The sequence below is a fragment of the Heteronotia binoei genome, chromosome 19 (assembly GCF_032191835.1).
Source record: "Heteronotia binoei isolate CCM8104 ecotype False Entrance Well chromosome 19, APGP_CSIRO_Hbin_v1, whole genome shotgun sequence".
NCBI classification, from domain to species: Eukaryota; Metazoa; Chordata; class Lepidosauria; order Squamata; family Gekkonidae; genus Heteronotia; species Heteronotia binoei.
In genome coordinates, this window is record NC_083241.1 from 6,217,111 (window position 1) to 6,244,920 (window position 27,810).

Here is a 27,810-nt window from a genome sequence, read left to right on the forward strand (position 1 = left end):
GAGTAAATTCCAAAGTTACGTGGAAATACAATGGAGGGTGAAGAGCCACTTAGTGGTTTATGATAACATTAACTGAACTTTAAATGATAAAGAAGAATTGTGATTATTGAATTAATAGAATATAGCTTTATGGTAATTATGTATATATGAGTTAAGATAAAATCAAGACAGTTGGAATTCCGGAGTTGGTTGTATAACTTTGGGTTTTGTGTTTAATAAGCACTAAGGGAATTATAGAGAAAAGGTTAGGGAAAGATAACTCTTTGTGTAAAAATTTTATAATGGCGAAAAGATATTTAGTAGTGCATGACAACATTAAGTGAACTTTTAATGATAAAGAGGTACTGTGCTATTGTGATAAAAGTATTAGTAGAACATAGCTATTTAGTAAATATATATATATGAGAGTTAAGATAAGACTAGGATAGAGGAAGCCTTGGAATTGAATTAATAATTATGTGCGATGTGTTTAATAAGTGCTAAGTGATTATTAGTGAAAAGGTTAGTGAATGACATATATATATATATATATATATATATATATTTCTTTCTTTTTTCTTATTTCTTCATCAAGATTCTATAAGTGTGAATTTACCTCTAATATGCTTTTAATCTGTTTTAAGTACCGGCGGAGGTCATGAATAAGAGTGGGGGGGGGGAGGAAATATGTAATGTATTGGAGAAGTATATTTGAATATGAATAGGTGAATGTACTTCAATATATTGCAAAATAAAAGTTTGGTCACATAAAAAAAAGGAAATTCCTGGTGATCTGGGGGTGGAGTCTAGGGAGGGAGGGACTTCAGTGGGGGGGGGGGTTGGTCAGGGCCGGATTAAACCCTGTGGAGGCCCCAAGGCTGTCAAAATCTTGCCCCCCCTTGCAAATGATCTCAGAGTCAGAGTGCCCCCACTACCACCTGTGGCCCCCACTGCAGCCTCAATGTGCAGGCACCTTCTCAAAAGCCCCCTGACAAAGCTTCAGGGGAGAGACAGAGAGAGGCAAATTTGGCAACAACACCAGCAGCAGCTGAACCAGGCAAGTCAGGCAAAGAGCGGCTTAGTTGCTGGCTGCGTGTGCAGGCTGGGAGGGCTGCAAGCAGGGGGGAAACCGAGGGGAGGGGAAGCCTCTAAAGGCATGGAGCCTGGAGCCCCTAAAGGCATGGAGCCCATAAGCCAGTGCCTCCTTGGCCTAATTGTTAATCTGGCGTGTTTATAGAATCCTAGAGTTGGAAGGTACCTCCAGGGTCATCTAGTCCAACCCCCTGCGCAGTGCAGGAAACTCACAAATACCTCCCCCCAAATTCACAGGATCTTCATCGCTGTCAGATGGCCTCTGCTTAAAAACCTCCAAGGGAGGAGAGCCCACCACCTCCCGAGGAAGCCTGTTCCACTGAGGAACCGCTCTAACGGTCAGGAAGTTCTTCCTAATGTTGAGCCGGAAACTTTTCTGATTTAATTTCAACCCACTGGTTCTGGTCCTACCTTCTGGGGCCACAGAAAACAATTCCACACCATCCTCTAGATGACAGCCCTTCAAGTACTTGAAGATGGTGATCATATACCATATGGTATATGGTATATTGTATTGTATTGTATTTTTGTCAATCAATTACTTAGTTATCACTATAACTTTTGGGTTCTGGAGTGACGTCTCTTAATTGTATCCCACATGGAGACTGGCAACTGTAATTCTTTACTTTTTTTTTTTTTTGCATTTATATTCTGTCTTCCTTCTTTGCTTAAAGAGGGCTTTTTTTGCAGCAGGACCTCCTTTACCTATTAGGCCATACGTCCCCTGATGTAGCCAATCCTCCTGGAGCTTACAGTACAAAGAGCCCTGTAAGCTCCAGGAGGATTGGCTACCTCAGAGTATGTGTGGCCTAATAGGCAAAGGAGTTTCTGCTACAAAAAAAAAAAAAAAGCACCCTGGGGAATTCCCACTCATAGTGGTGGCAAATGTGCCACCCCCAACTCTCCAGAAATTTCTCAACTCAGTACCGGTGAGTCTAGCTTGTTCCTTGGTAAGACTTTTACATTTTTTTGGCATTCAGAAGTCCTTTCTGTTTCTCTTCCTTCCCCAGTGCATCACCTTCAGCGACAGAATGAGTCAGAGAAGCAAAAAAACTCTCCTGCACCGCTAGCTGCTGTTCCACAAAGCTGCGGACCCTTCATGTCTCTCGCCAGTCGAAGGAAAGTGGTGGTAGAGAGCTGCGGAGATCACGAAAATCAGACACTTTTTGAGGGACAAGGGAAGAAACCGCTCCTTCGTTTAACCCCCCACTAAGTTCTCCCAGAATTCTGGCACCGTTTTGTGCATCCTTGTCCAAGCCCAAAGGATGTTTCTATAGTTAACGACAGATTAAGAACATTTTAATATATAAAATACACCCCCGTGGGAAGTCGCACCGTGCTAAAACGAGAAGAGGCCTTCAAAATGGATGACAGGTACCGGAATCAAATGAACCAAGGGTCGGACGATTACCGATACCAAGGAACCAATTACGAAGGCTACCCTCCCCAAGATGGCTACTACCATGGTGGGGAGGTTCCCGGCCAAGAAGAAGACGCTCAGAGCGATGCCACGGAAGGCCACGATGAAGACGACGAGGTCTACGAGGGTGAGTACCAAGGCATCCCTCACCCAGATGATGTCAAGGCCAAGCAGAAGAAGAAGGCCGCGGGGATGGCCGACGAGTTCCGAGACCACGCCGACCTCGTGGCCGAGCGGATGGAAGATGAAGAACAGCTCGCTCACCAGTACGAAACCATCATCGAAGAATGCAGCCACGGACGCTTCCAGTGGATGCTCTTCATCGTCCTGGGCTTGGCGCTGATGGCTGACGGGGTGGAGGTGTTTGTGGTTGGCTTCGTCCTGCCTAGCGCCGAGAAGGACATGTGCTTGTCGTCCTCCAACAAGGGGATGCTCGGTGAGTACCACTTCTTCTGAACATCGTTCCAGAGGGTTAGCTTTGTCGGTGCACAGTAGAACAACTAGATTTGAGTTCAGTAGCAACTTAAAGACCAACATGCACAACAAAAGCTACAACACAGTGGAAGAACATTTTAATCTGCTGGGTCATTCTGTTCTTGATCTAAGAGTGGCAGTTCTCAAATAGAGAAGCTTCAGGAGGAGATTCCAATGTGAGATTGCTGAACTTTAGTTCATTCACAAGTTCAGAACAATGACCCCCCCCCCCCCCGCTCCTGAGTGGAATAGGGGCACAGGATTCATAACTCACTACAGGTGCAAATTTTCTGCCCCAAAGTATTTCCCCTCTGCTCTGATCAAGTTAGTTAGAATGTGCATTGTGCCTTTGCATCCTTAATCCAATGAAATATTGCCTTTCTTTTTTGTGGTGAATTTAGTCCATTTACATAATTTATAATCCATCATGGTGCAAATACTTTATTCTCTTCATAAAATTTACGCAGCTCCTGTGTATTTGTGACTGTAACCCTTCTTCCTTGTAGCTCAAAGCTCAAACCTTCAGGTATTATCCATCTATACCTCATTCCATTGTCACGTAGTTTTTCTGTTAATTTCTTATATGTTCTCCTGTCATTTATCACTTGTCTTGGCAATTCTTTCATTATTCTTACTCTGCTTCCTCCCACTATCAATGTCTTTTCAAAATTTTTATTCAAGATATTCCCCACCATTTCTTTTGTCATATATCTTATAACCACATCTCTTGGTAAGTTATTTTTCTTGGCATATGATGAATTCACTCTATACATATAATCATACATAATTCTAGTCCCTTCAGGACCTTCCTCCAAGAAATCAGCAATTATTTTTATTACGTGTTCTTTTAAGTCTGTCCCTTCTTCTTCAGGTACTCCTCTCAGACGTATTTGTGTCTCCATCAATTTGCAGTCATGGATTGTTATTTTTTCTGGAGTTTAACTTTCCCTTCTACCTCCTGCAATCCCTTTGCATCCTAAGTCTCTTCTTTTGAACAACGCTCTGACCTTCTGCCTGGGATATCAAAACTCAGAGATTTCCATTCCCACTCATATCTGATGAAAGGAGTTTTGACTCTTGGAAACTCATCCCCCCACTCCAATATTGTTGACCTTTATCATGTCCCTGGATTCAAATCTAGCTGCTGTCATGGACGGTGTGCCACAGGAACAGGCGAGAGGTTGGAGAAACTGATTCATGTGAAGTAGGGTGGAGTCATTCTCACTGGCCACGCCCAACTTGTCACTCTTGGACATCATTTATAAAAAATGTTCTTTTAAGGAGGGAGGGGGGATGACCTCTGCTTGGCATGCAGAAGGTCCCTAGTTCAATCCCTGGCATCTCCAATAAAAAAGGACCAGGCAATAGACAATTTGAGAGACCTCTGCCTGGGACCCGTATTCCCTCTAAGCCAGGAGTGACAAACATGCAGTTTGGGGGCCAAATCAGGCCCCTGGAGGGCTCCTATCAGGCCCCCGAGCAACTGGCTGTCATCTGCTTCCTTCTCCCTCTCTCTCGCTTTCTTCTGCATAACAGCTTGCTTTGCCAGGCTTGCTCAATCGCACAGGAGCTGCAGAGCAAAACCTCTATTTTCTCCATTAGATGAGGCTCCTTCCTTGGGGAGGAAGGGGGGGGGAGGAATAGCAGAGCTACTAGCCAAGCCTCTCTTCCTTCTACTGGCTGAGGCTCCCCCCCCCGGTCCCTGGGGAAGGAAGGAAAGAGCCACAGCTTCCTTTGTCCAGTTCCCTGGTTCCCATGGGAGAGATACAAAGAAAGCACCTTTAAGACCAATGATGTATTAAGCGTATTTTAAGTTGTTTTTTTTTTAAATTGTGTTTGTGTTCTTTATAAAATTTATATCTCTGCTAATTAATCTTAAATAGATACACACGTGGCCTGGCCTAACATGGCTCGGCCCAACCCGACATGGTCCGGCTCAACAAGGTCTCATTTATGTCAGATCCGGCCCTCATGAGTTTCGACACCCCTGCTCTAAGCTGCGGAGTCTGGTGACCAAAAATTCTACTTTTGCGAGCTGGTGGCGTTAAAGTTGTGAGGCCGCGGTTTGGCTGCTGCATGAATCAGTTTCCTCTGGGGCCGTCCTTCCTGAGCGAAGACAAAAATGCATGAGCTGGAAGCTAAAAAAACTGTGAGCTAGCTCACACTAACTCAGCTTAGAGGGGACGCCGTCCTGGACCCGGAGGACCCCCGCCAGTCCGATTAGAGAACACTGACCTTGACGGACGGACGGTCTGAGTCAGTCTTAGGCAGCTTCATGCGTTCATTTTTTTTAAAAAAGAAAACAGATGGCTGAATATTATAAATAGATTCCCCCCCCCCCCAGATAAAGTGACACACTCCATCGTAAGCACTTTGCATTTCTCATAGCTGGTGCACAATTCCAAGTTGCAAATTTCTCCAGCGCTAAATATTAAATATTTATTAATGTATGAAAATAGACTTGCTATTTTTTTGTTGTTGTTGTTGTTAAAAAAAACCCCTGTAGTTGAAAACGAGAAATTCTTCGGTATGCTCATCTGGTGGCATTTGTATTTATTTATGCACTACATTTATAGTCCCACCTTTCTGCCCAGGCAGAAAGTCAGCCTTCCTTCCTTCCTTCCTTCCTTCCTTCCTTCCTTCCTTCCTTCCTTCCTTCCTTCCTTCCTTCCTTCCTTCCTTCCTTCCTTCCTTCCTTCCTTCCTTCCTTCCTTCCTTCCTTCCTTCCTCCCTCCCTCCTTCCCTCCCTTACTTCCTCCCTCCTTCCCTTCCCCCCTCCCTCCTTCCCTCCCTCCCTTCCTTCTTTCCTCCCTCCCTCCCTTCTTTCCTCCCTCCTTCCCTTCCTGCCTCCCTCCCTTCTTTCCTCCCTCTCTCCCTTCCTCCCTCCCTCCCTTCTTTCCTCCCTCTCTCCCTTCCTTCCTCCCTCTCTCCCTTCCTTCCTCTCTTCCTGCCTCCCTCCCTTCCTCCCTTATTTCCTCCCTCCCTTCTTTCCTCCCTCCCTCTCTCCCTTCCTCCCTCCCTCCTTCCCTTCTTTCCTCCCTCTCTCCCTTCCTTCCTCTCTCCCTTCCTGCCTCCCTCCCTCCCTCCCTTCTTTCCTCCCGCCCTCTCTCTCTCCCTTCCTTCCTCCCTCCCTTTCTCCCTTCTTCCCTCCCTCCCTCCCTCCCTTCTTATTTATTTATTACATTAGACTTATATCCCACCCATTCTATGAAGACTCAAGGTGGCTAACAATATAAGATAACAATGTTAAAACAGTGGAACAATAAAACAGATAAAACCACAGTGGTGCTACTTCAGGCAAGATCATATAGAACTTTCCTTTCTCCAAAGCGGTCAGATCCTAGGCAGATGGTACTAGTGCGAGGTAGATCCAGGTGAGGTGGCCGCCCTCTCCCATTAGATGTCATATGCCATCTGAAACGATTCAGCGATGAGTCATGCAGGGCCCTGATGGCTTCTGGAAGGGAGTTCCAGATTGTTGGGGCTGCCACCAAGAAGGCTCTTGCTCTGGTGGAATTTAGCCTAGCCTCCTTTAGCCCAGGGACAGCCAAAAGATTTTGAGAACTTGATCGAAGTGCTCTCTGGGGAACATGTGGGGCTAGGAAGTCCCACAGATAGATAGGTCATATAGGGCTTTGAAGGTTAATGCCAGAACCTTGAAAGAGACCTGGTATGCAACAGGCAGCCAGTGCAGCGCCCTCATCACAGGTTGGATGTGCTCCTGCTGAAGAAGCCCCATTAGTAGCCTGGCTGCAGCATTCTGCAGCATTCCTTCCTTGTGGCTCTCAAACATCTGATGTTTATTCCATGTGGCTCTTAAGTCCAGCAAGTTTGGCCACCCCTGCTCTAAACCATTACAACACACTGAATCACAGAATCATAGAGTTGGAAGGGATCTCTAGGGTCATCTAGTCCAACCCCCTGCACAATGCAGGAAACTCACAAACACCTCCCCCTAAATTCACAGGATCTTCATTGCTGTCAGATGGCCATCTAGCCTATGTTGAAAAACCTCCAAGGAAGAAGAGCCCACTACCTCCCGAGAAAGCCTGTTCCACTGAGGAATCGCTCTATCAGTTAGGAAGTTCTTCCTAATGTTGAGCCGGAAACGCTTTTGATTTAATTTCAGCCCCTTGGTTCTGGTCCTGCCTTCCGGGGCTGCAAGAAACAATTCCACACCATCCTCTGTATGACAGCCCTTCAAGGATCACTTGAAGATGGTGATCCTATCACCTCTCAGCCACCTCCTCTCCAGGCTAAACATCCCCAGCTCCTTTAACCTTTCCTCATAGGATTTGGTCTCCAGACTCCTCACCATCTTTGTCGCCCTCCTCTGAACCCGTTCCAGCTTGTCTACATCCTTCTTAAATTGTGGTGCCCAAAACTGAACACAGTACTCAGGGTGAGGTCTTACTAGAGCAGAGTAAAGCGATAACATCACATCACGTGTTCTGGACACTATACTTCTGTTGATACAGCTCAAAATTGCATTTGCCTTTTTAGCCACCGCATCACACTGTTGACTCATGTTCAGCGTATGATCCACTAAGACCCCTAGATCCTTTTCGCACATACTACTGCTAAGACAGGTCTCCCCCATTCTATAACCATGCATTTGATTTTTCCTACCTAAATGCCGAACTTTACATTTATCCCTGTTAAAATTCATTTTATTGGTTTTAGTCCAGTTTTCCAGCCTGTCAAGGTCATCCTGTATCCTGTTTCTGTCTTCTTCAGTGTTTGCAACCCCTCCCAATTTAGTATCATCTGCAAATTTAATAAGCGTTCCCTCTATTCCTTCATCCAAATCGTTGATAAAGATGTTGAACAAAACAGGTCCCAGGACAGATCCCTGAGGCACTCCACTTGTCACTCCTCTCCAAGAGGATGAGGAACCATTCACAAGCACTCTTTGGGTGCGATCTGTCAACCAGTTACAGATCCAACTAACAGTAACAGCATCCAAACCACATTTTACCAACTTGTCAACAAGGATAGTATGTGGAACCTTATCAAAAGCCTTACTGAAATCAAGAAAAACAATGTCTACAACATTCCCCCGATCCAGCAAGGTAGTCGCTTTCTCAAAAAAAGAGATCAGGTTAGTCTGACATTACTTGTTCTTGAGAAAACCATGCTGGCACTATTCTAAATGATTCCCACCTCCCCCAGCACATTTTTGTGGAAGAGAATCCTAGAGAATGCCATAGATTTCATTTGATCAAACAAGTTCAGAATCCGGTCAGCCTGTGGTCCATAAACCATTGAGATGGCAAGAATGGATTTATGATAGGTGATTCCTACTGACTCAAGCAATTTAAAGATACTGGCATAAGTACACATGCTATTGAATCCCCCTCCCCCGCTCTGCTTTTTAAAAAGAGGCAACTGGTATGAAACTAAATAATGAAGCAAAAGGAAGCCAAATTTAATAAGAATAATTAGTCATCTTGATCTGCCTTTGATACTGTACAGCATGAGTAAAAAAAGAGAAAAAAATTGTAGAAATTATGTTCCCTCCAGAAATGTGCTCTGTTCTTCCTCATCTTCCCACGCATCTTGAATTTCTAAATGTTCTAGTAGCTTAATTCTCTGTCTAACGAAGCAAGAGCTTCAGGCTATGTCTGGATCGAAAGATGTCTGGATAGCATTTGATGTCATCAAGACTGTGGAGTTGGCATGGATGCTGTCCAATCACCCCTGTCCCCTTTGCACTGCAAACAGGATGAAGTAATATGTTGTCAACCGGAAGCCTTAGGGGTAGTGTTGGCATGCGGTCAGCCAGTGACACTCACCCCTGTCCAAGGAACTGTTCAGTTTGCTTCTTGCATCTGATAAGGGCAGTTAGATAAATGGAGCCTCCATGTTCATTGGCAATATACCTTTGGGTACCTGAAGCCAGGGACAAATACAAGGGTAAGACTGTAGGTATGTACAGGGGTCGTTTTGTAGAAAAATAGGTGGTGGAGCTCATTAGCATAACTCATTAGCATATGCCACCCCCAAGCCAGTTAAAAGCAACCTGACGCAAGAAAGGAGAGCCCCAGGCGAGTGAGGCCTGCTTGGGCTGGCTAGAGATCCAGCCAGCCCAAGCAGGCCTCGCTCACCTGGGGCTCTCCTGGGCTTCCCCCCCTCCACAGTCAAAAGGCCAGCAAGCCACCCTCCACCCAAAATCACATCAGAAGTGGAGAAAGGGTGGTGTGGGCTTCTCTCGCGGTTAATGAGGGCTGCTGGGGGCGTGGCAAAGCCCCTGGTGGCTGGTTGGCTGCCCGCTCTCCTAATCCAGGGATTGTTATGCAGCTGCACCTCCTATTCAGTGGACTCAGGTGGGGAGGAGGAGGGGGGTTATCAGAAAGGTACAGGAGCTGCCCTCCTGTGAGCTCCTGCTGAATCTGAAGCCTGCGTGTCACCTCATTGGACAGAGGCTTTCAAACTGGTGCTTGGTTCCCATGTTAGGGGAAGATCTAAGTTGATCAGCCAGGACGGGACCTATTAATTCTTCCAGTTTTATCCTTTTATAACCCTTCTCCAAATCTGCTCCCAAACTCCTCCCAGAATCTGTCCATTTTGTCTGGAATTTTCTCCATGTTGGTCCCAAAGTTGCCGTTTAACACTAGGGTTGCCAAGTCCAATTCAAGAAATATCTGGGGACTTTGGGGGTGGAGCCAGGAGACTTTGGGGGTGGGGCCAGGAGACACTGGGGGCGGAGCCAGGAGCAAGGGTATGACAAGCATAATTGAACTCCAAGGGAGTTCTGGCCATCACATTTAAAGGGACAGCACACCTTTTAGAATGCCTTCCTTCCATAGAAAATAATGAAGGATAGGGACACCTTCTTTTGGGGCTCATAGAATTGGACCCCCTGGTCCAATCTTTTTGAAACTTGGGAGGTACTTTGTGGAGAGGCACTAGATGCTATACTGAAAATTTGACGCCTCTACCTCAAAAGACAGCCCCCCCAGAGCCCCTGACACCCACGGATCAATTCCCCATCATTCCCTATGGGAATCGTTCTTGGAGGTGCATAATAGCTATGGGGGTGGAGCTCCCCCCGCCGGCCAGCTGGCTGGGGGAGGGGGGAAGCCTGTAAAACCAGGGGATCCCCCGCTGGGACCTGGGGATTGGGAAGCCTATTTAACACTCAGGGTCAGTCGGAAATATTTTGTCATGACAAAAGCTGTTGGACTGGCCTGAGCCAAGGATGGGAAATTCCTGGAGGTTTGGGGGTGGGAGCTGGGGAGGAACTTCAGTGGGAATGTGCTGCCATAGAGTCCTCTCCCAAAAGCTGCCATTTTCTCCAAGGGAACTGATGATTCTTATTAAATTTGACTTCCTTTTGCTTCAGCAGCGATGTTTTTTTCCATCAGCTAGCACCCTCTTACCCTTCCCCTTCTGTATATTTCGTTGGCAAGTTCCCTCCCCCTGCCCAGAAAAGGGCCAGGCGGTCTAAAAGTGGGAGAGAAAAACCTATAGGACGCCATCTTGGATTTCTTATTCTGGTTGGGTGGCCAGGTCAAGAAATATCCGGGGGGGGGGTTGGAGGTGGAGCCAGGAAGCAAGGGTTTGGCAAGCACAAATGAACTCTGAAAGGAGTTGGGCCATCACATTTAAAGGGACTGCACACCTTTTTAAATGCCTTCCCTCCACTGGAAATAATGGATAGGGGCACCTTCTTTGGGGGCTCATAGAATTGGATCACCTAGTCCAATCTTTTTGAATCCCGGAGGGTGTCTTGAGGAGAGGATGCTGTGCTGAAAATTTGGTGCCTCTACCTCAAAAAACACCCCCCTCAGAGCCCCAGATACCCACAGATTGATTTTCCATTATACCCTACGGGAATTGGTCTCCATGGGGTATAATGGAGTGGCCAGCAGATAACAAATATCAAAAATTCTTTCATTGATGGCTCACGCACGTACTTTGTGCATTGATAACAAATATCAAAAATCATTTCATTTCTATGAAATAATTTTGTTGGCGATGTTTGGTCCATATGTGAATTGTTTTTGAATTTTTGATATTTGTTATAATTTGTTATAATTTTGATATTTGTTATAATTGGGCATTGTGGAATATCTCTTGTTGATAAAGGCCTGAAGCGGGTGCGGCAGAAGTCGACGACAGAAGTCGTCCAGGAATTTTTCCTTCTTGTTGCAATCGGGGATTGTTCTTTTCTGCTAATGAACAATACGGTGGAATCATCAAATCTGAAGAGTTTCAGTGCATTCTGGATTCACCTTGTTCTGTTTGAGAAATGGACTTCATTCATGATAACAATTAGAGTTGTTGCTAAGGCTTGTTGTGCATATCCTATATATTACGTTGCTCTATTACACATTACGTATTATTTTGTCACTATAACCTTATGGTTGTGTTTTATTGTTAACCCTCAGGTGGGGGCAGGGGATCCCCTAGTTTGGAGGCCCTCCCCCACTTCAGGGACATCAGAAAGCGGGGGGGGGGGAGATGCCTGCTGCACACTCCATTATTCCCTATGGAGACAAATTCCCATAGAGTATAATAGAGAATTGATCCACGGATATTTGGGGCTCTAAGGGGAGCTGTTTTTTGAGGTAGAGGCACCAAATTTTCAGCATAGCATCCGGCGACTCTCCTTAAAACACCGTCCAAATTTCATGAGCTCCCAAAGAAGGTGCCCCTATCTTTCATTATTCCAATGGAGGGAAGGCCTTTAAAAAGTGTGCGGTCCCTTTCAATGTGATGGCCAGAACTCCCTTTGGAGTTCAATTATGCTTGTCACAACCTTGCTCCTGGCTGCACCCCCAATGTCTCCTGGCTCCACTTCCAAGTCCTCAGATATTTCTTGAATTGGACTTGGCAACCTTAGTTCGAACCCAAATGGATGGGGGAGGGCAGAGACCGTGTGTGTGTGCATGTGTGTGCGTGGCCTGTTTTGTTAAGCAGCTTTGGTTGAACAGCTGGGAAGATGGATTTGCTCTGCAGAAAGCAATTTATTCTGCCGGGTCATTTGTTTTTAATCTGGCAGCAACGGCAGCAGGAGCAAGACAGCAAGGTGGAGCAGATAACAACATCCAAAATAAATAAAACAGACTTGGATTTTGTTGGCAGGGCTCAGGGTTGGGGAACAGGGGCGACCACATTCCAACCAGTGTCCCCTCAAAACCGAGTTAGTGTGCGCTAGCTCACTTTTTTTAGTCTCCGGCTCACACATCTTTGTTTTAGCTCATGAAAAACGGCAGCAGCTCACAAACGTTAATGCCAGCAGCTCATGAAGTGTAGTAGAATTGTTGCTCGCAAGACTCCACAGCTTAGAGGGAGTATTGATTCCAACCCAGCTTCGTTTATCTGTCTCTATTTTCTGGTACCTGCCTCTTGGGTAGCCCCTGGGCTTCTCTTGCCCTGTTCACTGTTCAGGTTTTCACAGGCCCCAGATTCAGCAGGAGCTCACAGGAGCACAGCTCCGGAACCTTTCTGAGGGTTCCCCCTCTGCCTCCCCACCTACCTTGTCCATTGAATAGTAGGTGCAGCTGCATAACAATCCCTGGATTAGGAGAGCGGGCAGCCAGCCAGCCACCAGGGGCTTTGCCACACCCCCAGCAGCCCTCATTAAAGTTTGGAGAAGCCTGCGCCACCCTTTCTCCACTTCTTATGTGATTTTGGGCAGCGGGTGGCTTGCTGGCCTTTTGACTGGGGGTGGCCAAGGAGAGCCCCAGGTGAGCGAGGCCTGCTTGGATGAATGTCTAGCCAGCCCAAGCAGGCCTTGATCACCTGGGGCTCTCCTTTCTTGCATTGGGTTGCTTTTGGCTGGGGGTGGGGGTGGGGGTGGCGTATGCTAATGAGCTCCACCATCTATTTTTCTACAAAATGACCCCTGGCTTTTCGTTCCCTCCATTAGCATTGCTGGGAGCTAAATCTCTGCAGAACTGGGGTAGAGTGAGGGGAAAAATCTCTGCAGAACTGGGGTAGGGTGAGGGGAAAAATCTCTGCAGAACTGGGGTAGGGTGAGGGGGGGAAAGCTCATCTCATCGCTGCTCTCATTTATTCTTTTCATTTTATTTACAAAATGTGTGTCTCGGTTTTTTGCCCTTGCAAAGGGCCATCCTGAGGTGGCGAACCATTAGGGTTGCCAATCCCCAGGTGGGGGCAGGGGATCCCCCGGTTTGGAGGCCCTCCCCCTGCTTCAGGGTCGTCAGAAAGCAGGGGGAGGGGAGGGAAATGTCTGCTGGCAACTCTGTTATTCCCTATGGAGATTTATTCCCATAGAAAATCATGGAGAATTGATCCGTGGGTATCTGGGGCTCTGGGGAGGGGGGCTATTTTTGGGGGTAGAGGCACCAAATTTTCAGTATAGCATCTAGTGCCTCTTCCCAAAATACCCTCCAAGTTTCAAAACGATTGGACCAGGGGGTCCAATTCTATGAGCCCCAAAAGAAGGTGCCCCTATCCTTCATGATTTCCTATGGAAGGAAGAAATTGAAAAGGTGTGCTGTCCCTTTCAATGTGATGGCCAGAGCTCCCTTTGGAGTTCAATTATGCTTGTCACAGCCTTGATCTTGGCTCCACCCCTAATGTCTCCTGGCTCCACCCCCAAAGTCCCCAGATATTTCTTGAATTGGACTTGGCAACCCTATGAACCATTTAAAACATAGGTGATAAAAATCACATGCAAACACCATTAAAATTGCCCCCCCACACACACACCTAGGGTTGCCAGAATTCTCTTGGCCACTGGCCTAGAATTTTGGTGCAATGATTCAGGACAAGAGGCATCAGTCATCGGAGATAAATAAACAAAATATTGCAACAGTGATAATCTTTTAAACATGTTTTAAGTTTTTTTTTTAAAAAAATCTTTAATTGTATTTGTCTGTGTCCTTTGTAAAGTTTTTATCTCTGCTCCTGGCATTACATTTTCAGACACGCATGGCCCAGCTTGGCAAGGTCTCATTTATGTCAGATCTGGTCCTTGTGACCAATGAGTTCAACACCCCTGGTCTATAGTACCTGATTCCTACTCTGATGAAATTTGCTTAGAGCACACAAAAGCTTAAAGGTAAAGCTAGTCCCCTGTGCAAGCACCAGTCGTTTCCGACTCTGGGGAGACGCTGCTTTCACAACGTTTTCATGGCAGGCTTTTTACGGGATGGTTTGCCGTCGCCTTCCCCAGTCTTTTACACTTTCCCCCCAGCAAGCTGGGGGCTCATTTTACCGACCTTGGAAGGATGGAAGGCTGAGACAACTTGGAGCTGGCTACCTGAATCCAGCTTCCTCCGGGATCAAATTTCAGGGCTCTGACTGCAGTACTGCAGCTTTACTCCTCTGCACCATGGAGCTCTCCACACAAAAGCTTACATTCTGAATAAAACTTTGTTGGTCTTAAAGGTGCCACTTGACTCCTTCTTTGTACCCCTGGTCTATGATATAGAGAATTGTGAGAACTGGCAAGTGGAGTTATTCCCTCCAAGGACTGTTTAGCCCAGGGCTTTTCCAGTTGCTAGTGATACTCCCTCTAAGCCAGAGGTGGCCAAACTTGATTAAGAGCCATATAGAATAAATGTCAGATGTTTGAGAGCTGCAAGACAGGAATGTCAGATGTTTGAGAGCTGCAAGATGTGAACGTCAGATGTAGGAAGGAAGGAAGGAAGGAAGGAAGGAAGGAAGGAAGGAAGGAAGGAAGGAAGGAAGGAAGATAAATAGATGGGGAGGGAGGGAGAGGTGGAAAGCAACTTTAACTTTAAATGCATTTTCTGTGTTTTAACAATTTAGTAATAACATATGGTTACAATTATTTAATTATCTTTTTCCTATACTAACCCATATGATATTTCAACCCCTCCCTCCAATATTGACTTCCCCAAAGTTATAAATTTGAGTTTAATTCTAAAGGTACCACTAATCTATCAAAATTTAATACTTTTGATTAATACTAAAAAATTGTCCAATGTCTTTTTACGTTCCACTCTTTCTCCATATATCCTTTAAATTTCTTCCACTCCTTTTTGAATAAATCTAAATCATAGTCTCTTAAAATTTTAGTTAATTTGTCCATCTCACTCCACGATAAAACTTTCACAATCCAATCCCATTTCTCTGGTATTTTCCCTTGTTTCCACAGCTGCGCATACAATGTCCTAGCAGCTGAGAGCAAGTACCAAATTAAAGTCCTGTCTTCCTTTGGAAATTTTTCTAATTGTAATCCAAGCAAAAAAGTCTCTGCAGTTTTCTTGAAGTCGTAACTAAAGTCGTAACTGGCTCAGCTTGGAGAAGTGATTTAAAAAGAGAAATGCCTTTTCTAAGCTGACTGACAAGCTTGTTGGGGTTTGGAGAGCCACACAACATGCGTGAAAGAGCCACATGTGGCTCCCGAGCCACAGTTTGGCCACCCCTGCTCTAAGCTGTGGAGACTAAAGAGCAAAAATTCTGCTTTGTGAGCTACTCGCACTAAAGTTGCTAGCATCGATTAGCTTGCTTTGGAGCCATTTTTCCTGAGCTAAGACAAAAACATGTGAGCCGGAGGCGAAAAACCTCCGAACGAGCTCACACCAACTCGGCTTAGAAGGAACTCTGGCTGCTCGCGCCTGCAGTCCAATAATCTATACAGGGATCAGAAGGAAGACCGTGCAATACACTCAGCTTCCAAACCAACTATAAACCAGCGTTTCAGATGCTCCTGCAGAATAAGCTCTGTGACGAATGCAGGCGTGTGTATCTTTGAATGCACAATCACGCCGTTGAATAACAGTCCCCTTGGGGAGGAAAAACACAAAATTGAATGATGAATAAAAGAAAGGGAACCACGGGTTGGCTTGCCGCCAAGCGTCTGAAAAAGCTGTGATTCACAGGGTAGGATTTGCTGACATTCTGATTAGGAGAAATTACAGTATTTATGGGCCCCGCCGAGGTCTGATTAACATGATATCCAAGCCTTGTGTTGTACAGTCTTGCCACGGTGTTTCCACTGTGTGACTTTTGCATTTAGCGAGGGCGCTGGGAGCGAGGCGAATCCATTCTCCGCCTGCTGTTGGCGAGAACCAACTGAGCCCATGGCCTCCTTCCCACAATCGGCTCAGCTCCACGAGGACTGCTTATGGTACTCCTCGTGTCCCGGGGTTGCCAATCCCCAGGTGGGGCAATAATCCACAATGGGATCACAGTGGAGACACATGACAGAAAACAAACAAGAAACTGTGAGGTAAATAGGCTACCATACTTTTTTCTATATATAATTACTTAAGAAGAAGAAGATGAAGATATTGGATTTATATCCCGCCCTCCACTCCGAAGAGTCTCAGAGCGGCTCACAATCTCCTTTCCCTTCCTCCCCCACAACAGACACCCTGTGAGGTAGATGAAGATATTGGATTTATATCCCGCCCTCCACTCCGAAGAGTCTCAGAGCGGCTCACAATCTCCTTTATCTTCCTCCCCCACAACAGACACCCTGTGAGGTAGATGAAGATATTGGATTTATATCCCGCCCTCCACTCCGAAGAGTCTCAGAGCAGCTCACAATCTCCTTTACCTCCCCCCCCCCCTCAACAGACACCCTGTGAGGTAGATGAAGATATTGGATTTATATCCCGCCCTCCACTCCAAAGAGTCTCAGAGGGGCTCACAATCTCCTTTCCCTTCCTCCCCCACAACAGACACCCTGTGAGGTAGATGAAGATATTGGATTTATATCCCGCCCTCCACTCCGAAGAGTCTCAGAGCGGCTCACAATCTCCTTTACCTTCCTCCCCTACAACAGACACCCCACCAGGCACTGTATTATTCTGTATGGAAACCAATTTCCATAGGATATAATGGAGATTCGATCTGGGCTATCTGGGACTCTGTGGGGGCTGTTTTTTGAGGTTGAGGTACCAAATTTGCAGCATAGCATCCAGTGCCTCTCCTCAAACCGCCCCCCCCCAAGTTTCAAAAAGTTTGGACCAGGGGGTCCAATTCTATGAGCCTCCAAAGAAAGCGCCCCCCAAAAGTGCTTCCATTATAACCTGTGGGAATCCTCCATTATTTCCAACATTATTTCCATTATTTCCCTTGCCTTTTCAAGGACAGCTCTGCAAGAGCGATGAGAGACCTAAGGCCATTTCAGCAGCTGCAAGTGGAAGAGTGGGGAATCAAACCCAGGTCTCCAGGATAAGAGTCTGCGCACTTAACCACTATACCAAACTGTAGTGGTTTGCCATGATCTGACAGGGCTGCCCTTTTAAAAATATGACTGGCGTGGCTCTGCTTCTGAATCCTTCTTCTTCTTCTGTCTTCCTCTCTCCTGCAGGCCTGATTGTCTACTTGGGCATGATGCTGGGCGCTGTTTTGTGGGGTGGCCTGGCGGACAAACTGGGCCGGAAGCAGTGTCTCATCCTTTCTCTCTCCATCAACGCTGCCTTCGCGTTCCTCTCCTCCTTTGTCCAGGGATATGGATTCTTCCTCTTCTGCCGCCTTATCTCTGGTTTCGGGTGGGTATGGTCTTTTCCTCAGGAAAGGCCTGGTCTCTGTTTCATGAAGGGGAAAGCTGGCAAGATTTGACCTCTCCACAAACAACATTATCTCAGCAAATGTTGGGAGATGTTGAAGGTAGTACCTGAGGAGGGTGGAGATTTTGGAGGCTGTGATATCGCTTCCAGGTGACACTCTAGGAATTTCCCGTAATCTCTGTGGTAAAGACCATAAAGAAATGGGGAAATTCCTAGAGTGTCACTATGGGGATCATTTTTCTAGCCATTTTTTTTCCTCCACAGTTTCTTGAGGGTGGGGGGATTAGGGTCGAGGGCAGAAGATGAGTTACTGCAGGGAGGCAAATGGCCAACCTGCATCAGGACTCGGTGATGTTTAAAAAATAATTATTTTGTGCTAAGGCTGAAAATATTGCCTCTAATATTTTCTATTTGAGGTATAAAGGGTTGCTTGAACTGGAATACAGTCATCTGTCCTTTTGAGCCCTGGAACTTATGGAGTGAGATGTTCAAATGCATTGGCACTCCGTGTTGCTCTGAAACACCCCCAGACTCAGGGGATGTGTTTGGCTCAGTGGGAAAGTTTTTGCATGCAGAAGGTTCCAGGTTCAGTCTCCAGTATTGTCCATTAAAGGGACCAGGCAGGGGGTAATGTGAAATACTTTTGCCTGAGATCCTGGAGAGCTGCTGCCAGTCTGAGTAGATGATACTGACCTGGATGGACCCGGGGGTCTGATGTGGTGTTAGGCAACTTCCATGTTTGTTCAGATTCTGCCAAAGGGAACCCCAGTTCAGTGCTCAGAAAAGAAAACTTCTGCTACCAGAATAAAATATGCAAATTCAACAGACACATTAAGTTTCCTCACTTGAAATAATTGATTTTGCTTCTGTTAGGGACTTCTAAAAGTTATAGCGCACCGTTTCTCCTGTCTCTTGATTGGATGTCCTCATTAACGTCCTCTGACTTCTCAGTTTGCATCAGGCGTCGTCCCAATGTGTTCATGCTTACCTTTGCAGTCATAAGGACTAGTAACTTCTTGCTTCCTTTTTGAAGTGAAGCATTTGATTATCTGGATTCTGAATTCCACATCTGTTCTATGAAACATATGAACATAAGAGAAGCCCGGTTGGATCAAGCCAATGGCCCATCCAGTCCTACACTCTGTGTCACAGAAGAACATAAGAGAAGCCATGTTTGATCACGCCAGTGGCCCATCCAGTCCAACACTCTGTGTCACATAAGAACATAAGAGAAGCCCTGTTGGATCAGGCCAATGGCCCCTCCAGTCCAACACTCTATGTCGCATAAGAGCATAAGAGAAGCCCTGTTGGATCAGGCCAATGGCCCATCCAGTCCAACACTCTGTGTCGCATAAGAACATAAGAGAAGCCCTGTTGGATCAGGCCAATGGCCCATCCAGTCCAACACTCTGTGTCACAGAAGAACATAAGAGAAGCCCTGTTGGATCAGGCCAGTGGCCCATCCAGTCCAACACTCTGTGTCACAAAAGAACATAAGAGAAGCCATGTTGGATCAGGCCAGTGGCCCATCCAGTCCAACACTCTGTGTCACATAAGAACATAAGAGAAGCCATGTTTGATCAGGCCAGTGGCCCATCCAGTCCAACACTCTGTGTCACAGAAGAACATAAGAGAAGCCCTGTTGGATCAGGCCAGTGGCCCATCCAGTCCAACACTCTGTGTCCCATAAGAACATAAGAGAAGACCTGTTGGATCAGGCCAATGGCCCCTCCAGTCCAACACTCTGTGTCACATAAGAACATAAGAGAAGCCATGTTGGATCAAGCCAATGGCCCACCCATCCAGTCCTACACCCTGTCTCTCACAGTGACCAAAACTCAGGTGCCATCAGGAGGGGCATCAGCAGGACCAGAACTCCAGGAGCCCTCCCACTTTTGTCCCCCCAAGCACCAAGAAGACAGCATCAGTGCCCTGACAGAGTATTCCCTCGATATCTTGTGGATAATAGCCATTGAAAAATAAGAGAAGCCATATCAGATCAGACCAGTGGCCCATCCATTTCACCACTCTGTGTCACACAATGGCCAAAACCCAGGGGCCATCAAGAAGTCCACCAGTGGGGCCAGAACTCTAGAAGCCCTCCCACTCTTGCCCCCCAAGCACCAAGAAGACAGAGCATCACTTGCCCCAGACAGTGTTCCATCTATACATCATGGCGAATAGCCACTGGAGGACCTCTGCTCCATATTCAGTCTTCATAACAGAGCCATGGATGAGTTGTGCAAATTGAGTGCTTAATTTGTGGGGTGTTTGATTCTTCCTCTTCCTTTTTGTTGTTGTTTCCTTAGAATCGGGGGTACACTCCCTATTGTGTTTGCCTATTTTTCTGAATTCTTGTCCCGTGAGAAGAGAGGGGAACACCTGAGCTGGCTTTGCATGTTCTGGATGATCGGTGGGCTTTATGCCTCAATCATGGCCTGGAGCATCATTCCACATTACGGTAACTGCTTCCAAATCCATGTGCAGCGCTGTGCCATCTTTTGTTTTAAACATACAGCCCCTCCCCCTTCCAGGTTGTACCAGCAAGTAAAACTGGTGGGGTGGAGTGGATGGTTCGTGGGTGGAGAATCTACCAGTCAGTTAGAGTCGGGTAGGATCTGGTGTTTCAAAAATGTTCAGTCCCCCCAGTAAGAACATAAGAGAAGCCATGTTGGATCAGGTTAATGGCCCATCCAGTCCAACACTCTGTGTCACATAAGAGAAGCCCTGTTGGATCAGGCCAATGGCCCATCCAGTCCAACACTCTGTGTCACATAAGAACATAAGAGAAGCCATGTTGGATCAGGCCAGTGGCCCATCCAGTCCAACACTGTATCACAGAAGAACATAAGAGAAGCCCTGTTGGATCAGGCCAATGGCCCATCCAGTCCAACACTCTGTGTCACAAAAGAACATAAGAGAAGCCCTGTTGGATCAGGCCAATGGCCCATCCAGTCCAACACTCTGTGTCACAGAAGAACATAAGAGAAGCCCTGTTGGATCAGGCCAATGGCCCATCCTGTCCAACACTCTGTTTCACATAGAGGCCAACCCCCTCCCCCCAGGTGCCATCAGGAGGTTCATCAGTGGGGCCAGGACACTAGAAGCCCTCCCACTGTTGCCCCCCCCCAAGCACCAAGAAGACAGAACATGGATCCATGTTGGATCAGGCCAATGGCCCATCCAGTCCAACACTCTGTGTCACACATAAGAACATAAGAGAAGCCATGGTGGGTCAGGCCAATGGCCCGTCCAGTCCAACACTCTGTGTCACACAGTGGCCAAAAACCCAGGTGCCAGCACTAGAAGCTCTGCCACTATTGCCGCCCCCCAAGCACCAAGAATACAGAACATCACTGCCCCAGACAAAGAGTTCCAACGATAAGCTGTGGCTGATAGCCACTGGTGGACCTCTGCTCCAGATGTTAATCCAATCCCCTCTTGAAGCTGTCTGAGCTTGTAGCTGCCACCACCTCCTGTGGCAGTACTGGTTGCACAGGATGGGCCAGTAAAATACCGATCAGCAGTTCTTCATACTCCCCCTGTACTTTTGCCCTCCAGAGATATCTGAATTTATACGGGCAAAAATGCTGCATTAGCCTTCATGGGCAGCTTTTGGAATAATTATAGCTTGCCCCTGTTTGAGCGGTTTTCACTGGGAACAAGCAGAATTTTGCAACATAGATTCAGGGCTTTTTTTGTAGCAGGAACTCCTTTGCATATTAGGCCACACACACACACACCTGATGTAGCCAACCCTCCCAGGGCTTAGAGCTGTGTACTAAGAGCCCTGTAAGCTCCTGGAGGATTAGCTACATCAGGGAGGTGTGGCCTAATATGCAAAGGAGTCTGTGCTACAAAAAAAAGTCCTGGGTAGATTTGTATATCTGCATATTTTGGATGATTCTGCTTTGCTTGTCATCGCGAGGGGCAAGAAGCTGTTCAGGGCATACGGAGTCCAGCAGGAATCGCACTGAGCTTTCTCCAACAACTTCCAGACAGATCTTCATAATCCAAAGGGGCTGGAAACTTGCTCTGATCAAAAATGAAAGCTAAATTTCCCCCTTTGAGTTAGCAATGAAGAATCCTCCCCTCCCTCTGTAATAGGACGGGAGCAGGGGGGAGGTCTGTAGTGGGAACTCCTTTGCATATTAGGCCACACCTCCCTGATCTAGCCAATCCTCCAAGAGCTTACAGGGCTCTTGGTACAGGGCCTCCTGTAAGCTCCAGAAGGATTGGCTACATCAGTGGTGTGTGGCCTAATATGCAAAGGCAGGGGTGGAATTCTAGCAGGAGCTCCTTTCCATATTAGGCCGCACACCCCTGATGTAGCCAATCTGCCAAGAGCTTACAAGGCTCCAGACGCCATTTATTTCTCCTCAATGAATCCTGCCCTCAATCATTCTTTATTTTATTTGACTACTTTTACATAGGGCTTTTTTTGCAGCAGGAACTCCTTTGCCTATTAGGCCACACACCCCTGATGGAGCCAATCCTCCAAGAGCTTACAGGGCTCTTAGTACAGGGTCCAGAGATAGAATTCTAGCACAAGCTTCTTTGCATATTTGGCCACACACCCCTGATGGAGCCAATCCTCCAAGAGCTTACAGGGCTCTTAGTACAGGGACCAGAGATAGAATTCTAGCAGGGGCTCCTTTGCATATTAGGCCACAACCCCCTGATGGAGCCAATCCTCCAAGAGCTTACAGGGCTCTTAGTACAGGGTCCAGAGATAGAATTCTAGCAGGGGCTCCTTTGCATATTAGACCACACACCCCTGATGGAGCCAACCCTCCAAGAGCTTACAGGGCTCTTAGTACAGGGTCCAGGGATAGAATTCTAGCAGGGGCTCCTTTGCATATTAGGCCACAACCCCCTGATGGAGCCAACCCTCCAAGAGCTTACAGGGCTCTTAGTACAGGGTCCAGGGATAGAATTCTAGCAGCGGTCCTCTGCATATTAGGCCACACACCCCTGATGTAGCCAATCCCCCAAGAGCTTACAGGGCTCTTAGTACAGGGTCCAGGGATAGAATTCTAGCAGGGGCTCCTTTGCATATTAGGCCACAACCCCCTGATGGAGCCAACCCTCCAAGAGCTTACAGGGCTCTTAGTACAGGGTCCAGGGATAGAATTCTAGCAGGGGCTCCTCTGCATATTAGGCCACAACCCCCTGATGGAGCCAACCCTCCAAGAGCTTACAGGGCTCTTAGTACAGGGTCCAGGGATAGAATTCTAGCAGGGGCCCCTCTGCATATTAGGCCACAACCCCCTGATGGAGCCAACCCTCCAAGAGCTGACAGGGCTCTTAGTACAGGGTCCAGGGATAGAATTCTAGCAGGGGCTCCTTTGCATATTAGGCCACAAGCCCCTGATGGAGCCAACCCTCCAAGAGCTTACAGGGCTCTTAGTACAGGGTCCAGGGATAGAATTCTAGCAGGGGCTCCTCTGCATATTAGGCCACAACCCCCTGATGGAGCCAACCCTCCAAGAGCTTACAGGGCTCTTAGTACAGGGTCCAGGGATAGAATTCTAGCAGGGGCTCCTCTGCATATTAGGCCACAACCCCCTGATGGAGCCAACCCTCCAAGAGCTGACAGGGCTCTTAGTACAGGGTCCAGGGATAGAATTCTAGCAGGGGCTCCTTTGCATATTAGGCCACAACCCCCTGATGGAGCCAACCCTCCAAGAGCTGACAGGGCTCTTAGTACAGGGTCCAGGGATAGAATTCTAGCAGGGGCTCCTTTGCATATTAGGCCACAACCCCCTGATGGAGCCAACCCTCCAAGAGCTTACAGGGCTCTTAGTACAGGGTCCAGGGATAGAATTCTAGCAGGGGCTCCTTTGCATATTAGGCCACAACCCCCTGATGGAGCCAACCCTCCAAGAGCTTACAGGGCTCTTAGTACAGGGTCCAGGGATAGAATTCTAGCAGGGGCTCCTTTGCATATTAGGCCACAACCCCCTGATGGAGCCAACCCTCCAAGAGCTTACAGGGCTCTTAGTACAGGGCCTACTGTAAGCTCTTGGAGCTACATCAGGGGTGTGTGGTCTAATATGCAAAGGAGGCCCTGCTACAAAAAAAAAGCCCTGGCCCGGAGAAATTAGTGGAGAATGTAGGCAGCCCCGCTGTTCATCTTCCTGTTTTGCAGGCTGGGGCTTCAGCATGGGAACCAACTACCACTTCCACAGCTGGAGGGTCTTTGTGGTCGTCTGCTCCCTGCCTTGCATTGCCTCCCTCGTGGCCCTGAAATTCATGCCCGAAAGTCCACGGTTTTTGCTGGAGGTAAGAAGGCTGGCCGGGAAACGGAAACCAAGGTTGCTGGGTTCGACTAAGAAATATCTGGGGACTTTGGAGGTGCAGCCAGGAGACTTTGGGGGCGGAGCCAGGAGCAAGGGTATGACAAGCATGATTGAACTCCAAAGGGAATTCTGGCCGTCACGTTTAAAGGGACCCCACTCCTTTTAAATGCCTTTCCTCCATTTGGAAATAATGAAGGGTAGGGGCACCTTCTTGGGGGTCTCATAGAATTGGAACCCCTGGTCCAATCTTTTTGAAACGTAGGGTTGCCAAGTCCAATTCAAGAAATATCTGGGGACTTTGGGGGTGGAGCCAGGAGACTTTGGGGGCGGAGCCAGGAACAAGGGTGTGATAAGCATAATTGAACTCCAAGGGAGTTCTGGCCATTTAAAGGGACAGCACACCTTTTTAAATGCCTTCCTTCCATAGGAAATAATGAAGGATAGTGGCACCTTCTTTTGGGGCTCATAGAAATGGACCCCCTGGTCCAATCATTTTGAAACTTGGGGGGGGGGGGTGCTTTGGGGAGAGGCACTAGATACTATACTGAAAATTTGGTGCCTCTACCTCAAAAAACAGCTCCCCCAGAGCCCCCGAAACCTCCAGATCAATTCCCCGTTATGCCCTATGAGAATCGATCTCCACATAGGGAATAATAAAGTGCTCAGCAGACGTTTCCCTCCCCCCTTCCCCATTTCTGGCGACTCTGAAGCGATGGATTGGCCTCTCTACTCACGAGTTGCTGCCAACTTCTTCAGAGTAACCCAGACACCCCATCCCAAGAGGAAGCCTTTCAACCGGAGACTGAAGCCTCCAAAGCCACATGGTCCTCTGGGGGTGGGGCTTCCCCCTGCCGGCCAGCTGACTGGGGGCGGGAAGGAGCCTGGGAAAGCGGAAGAACTCCCTCTGGGACCTGGGGATTGGCAAGCCTATTGAAACCTGAGGGGTGTTTTGAGGAGAGGCACTGGGTGCTCTGCTGAAGATTTGGTGCCTCTACCTCAAAAATCAGCCCCCCGAGACCCAAATATCCACAGATCAATTTGCCATTATACGCTATTGGGATTGGTCTCCCTAGGGAATACTGGAGTGCCTTCAGACATTTTCCTCCCCCACCGGCTTTCTAATGACCCTGAAGTGGGAGGAGGTCCTCCAAACTGGGGGATCCCCTGCCCCCAGCTGGGGAATGGCAGCCCTCAAATCGACCAGTCAGAGTGCCCTTACATAGAATCATAGAGTTGGAAGGGACCTCCATGGTCATCTAGTCCAAATCCCTGAACAATGCACGGAATTCACAAATACCTCCCCTCCCCTCCACACACACACGTACACTCCCAGTAACCCTTGCTCCATGCCCAGAAGATGGCAAAAGAACTCCAGAATCCCTGGCCAAACTGGCCTGGAGAACAATTGCTGACTGACCTCGAAGTATCAATCGGCATGAGAATATAAGAGCCCTGCTGAGTCAGGCCAGTGGTCTGCCTAGCCCAGAATCCTAGTCTACTGATGCTGCTTCTTGCAGACTCTTAATAAAAACAGAAAAAATGATGAAAATTGAGATGATTAAAGCAAATCTGTGGAGGCGAAGTGATATTTCTGGTATCGTTTGCTTTCGTCTTTCTAGATAGGCAAGCATGACGAAGCCTGGATGATTCTCAAGCAAGTCCACGACACCAACATGAGGGCCAAAGGAGAGCCAGAGAGGGTGTTCACGGTAAGCCCAGCCCTTGGCCCAGAAAGATGCCTAGGCAGGCTGGGGTAGTGGTTAGAGCAGCTGAACTAGGATCCAGGAAGGCGGTGTTCCCACTAGCTTGCAGGTCAAGACTCACTCAGGTTCCTACTTTTCGGTTCAGCTATCATAACAACATCCATTTATTAGCAGGGAGATACAGGGATGGGAGCCAGCGGTTTCAGGGCGAGGGAGTCCTCGCCATCTACAATTGAGAGCCAGTTTGGTGTAGTGGTTAAGTATGCGGACTCTTATCTGGGAGAACCGGGTTTGATTCCCCACTCCTTCACTTGCACCTGCAACATGGCCTTGGGTCAGCCAGAGCTCTCTTATCTGGGAGAACCGGGTTTGATTCCCCACTCCTCCACTTGCAGCTGCTGGAATGGCCTTGGGTCAGCCATAGCTCTGGCAGAGGTTGTCCTTGAAAGGCCAGCTGCTGTGAGAGCCCTCTCTAGCCCCACCCACCTCACAGGGTGTCTGTTGTGGGGGAGGAAAGGAAAAGAGATTGTGAGCCACTCTGAAACTCTTCGGAGTGAAGGGCGGGATATAAATCCAATATCTTCATCTTCCTCACAGGGTGTCTGTTGGGGGTGGGGAGGGAAAGGAGATTGTGAGCCGCTCTGAGACTCTTCGGAGTGGAGGGCGGGATATAAATCCAATTTCTTCTTCTTCTTCTTCTTCTTCTTCTTCTTCTTCTTCTTCTTCTTCTTCTTCTTCTTCTTCTTCTTCTTCTTCTTCTTCTTCTTCTTCTTCTTCTTCTTCTTCTTCTTCTTCTTCTTCTTCTTCTTCTTCTTCTACAATTCTGGCAAACAGCTCCCAGCAGAGATTCTGCCCCATGAAAGTAGGTTCTTAGTATGCATGGAAGTAGGTTCTCGTTATGCATGGATGCAGGTCTGTAGAAAAAGAGGTGCCAGACCTCATTTGAATAACTTATTTGCATATGCCACACATCCCTGGCATCATTTGAAGGTGTACTAAATTATATCAGCTCAGCATATACCTTAAAATGCTTCTTGAATTATAGATAATTCAATAATATAGATAATTCAGTAATAAAACCTTACTCCCATCCAATGTTTAAGGGGAGGGACGGTGGCTCAGTGGTAGAGCATCTGCTTGGGAAGCAGAAGGTCCCAGGTTCAATCCCCAGCATCTCCGACTAAAAAGAGTCCAGGCAAATAGGCGTGAAAAACCTCTGCTTGAGACCCTGGAGAGCTGCTGCCAGTCTGAGTAGACAATACTGACTTTGATGGACCGGGGGTCTGATTCAGTATAAGGCAGCTTCATATGTTCATATGTTCCCTCTAAACTGGAGACTCTTGTGAGCAAAAATTCTGCTTTGTGAGCTCCTGGCATTAAAGTTGTGAGCGACTGCAGAAATGAGTGTGCTCTGGGGTCATCCTTCCTCAGCTAAGACAAAAATCTGTGAGCTGGAGGGTAAAAATCTGTGAGCTAGTTCACAGTAACTCAGCTTAGAGGGAAGCCTGTTCCCATTATACCTTTTAAAGTACTTTCTCCTATGGGCCCACAGTAGCATGAGGAAGATTTCCATCTGTCTGATTTATATGTTTTGGTTATTTTCTTTTATTTGTGGCGGAAAAATATTGGAAAGTTTGTCAAATCTGAGAGTTCAGCAAACTTCTCACAGTGGGTTTGAACAATGAAGCTCAGTAGCGAGTATTGGGGTGGTGGGGTGTGTGGAGAGAGAGAAAGAAAGGGCACAACAAAATTTAGAAGTTCCAGAGCTCAGAGCTCCTGCCCAAAATGAGGCCTGCATGGATGTGACATCTGGAAAGGGCCAAAACGGCACAAAAGTGGTTTCACGTTGCCCAAGAGAGAAGAAAAATCAAAACGGCAACAGTATAAATGGAACTAGAAAAGAGCATTCTTGACACATTCGATTGTGTCAAGAGCTGAACGTTTTGGCTCTGGTTTGCTTCTTTCAGGTAGCCAACATAAAAACTCCCAAGCAGATAGATGAGTTTATTGAAATCCAGAGCTCAACCGGGACGTGGTACCAGCGGTCGTTGGTCAGAGCCACGACAACCTTCAAACAGGTATGGAATCCAATTGCAATCTGGGGTTATGGTAGGGTTGCCAATCCCCAGGTGGGGGCAGGGGATCCCCCGGTTTGGAGGCCCTCCCCCTGCTTCAGGGTTGTCAGAAAGCGGGGGGGAGGGGAGGGAAATGTCTGCTGGGAACTCTATTATTCCCTATGGAGATCTATTCCCATAGAAAATCATGGAGAATTGATCTGCGGGTATCTGGGGCTCTGGCGGGGGCTGTTTTTGGGGGTAGAGGCACCAGATTTTCAGTATAGCATCTAGTGCCTCTCCCCAAAATACCCCCCCAAGTTT

General features: G+C 47.5%; 1 protein-coding gene across 1 annotated transcript in view; it reads left to right on the forward strand.

Annotated features, from left to right (window-relative positions):
- Positions 1–2,375: 2,375 nt before the first annotated feature.
- The window catches only part of SV2B (synaptic vesicle glycoprotein 2B), a 40,763-nt gene continuing 15,328 nt past the window's right edge, over positions 2,376–27,810 (forward strand). The window contains exons 1-6 of the mRNA XM_060260260.1: positions 2,376–2,927; positions 17,229–17,409; positions 19,737–19,888; positions 23,579–23,712; positions 25,349–25,438; positions 27,400–27,510. Of these exons, the coding sequence (XP_060116243.1) occupies positions 2,435–2,927; positions 17,229–17,409; positions 19,737–19,888; positions 23,579–23,712; positions 25,349–25,438; positions 27,400–27,510 (1,161 nt within the window). The 5' untranslated portion in view covers positions 2,376–2,434. The remainder of the gene's footprint in view (positions 2,928–17,228; positions 17,410–19,736; positions 19,889–23,578; positions 23,713–25,348; positions 25,439–27,399; positions 27,511–27,810) is intronic.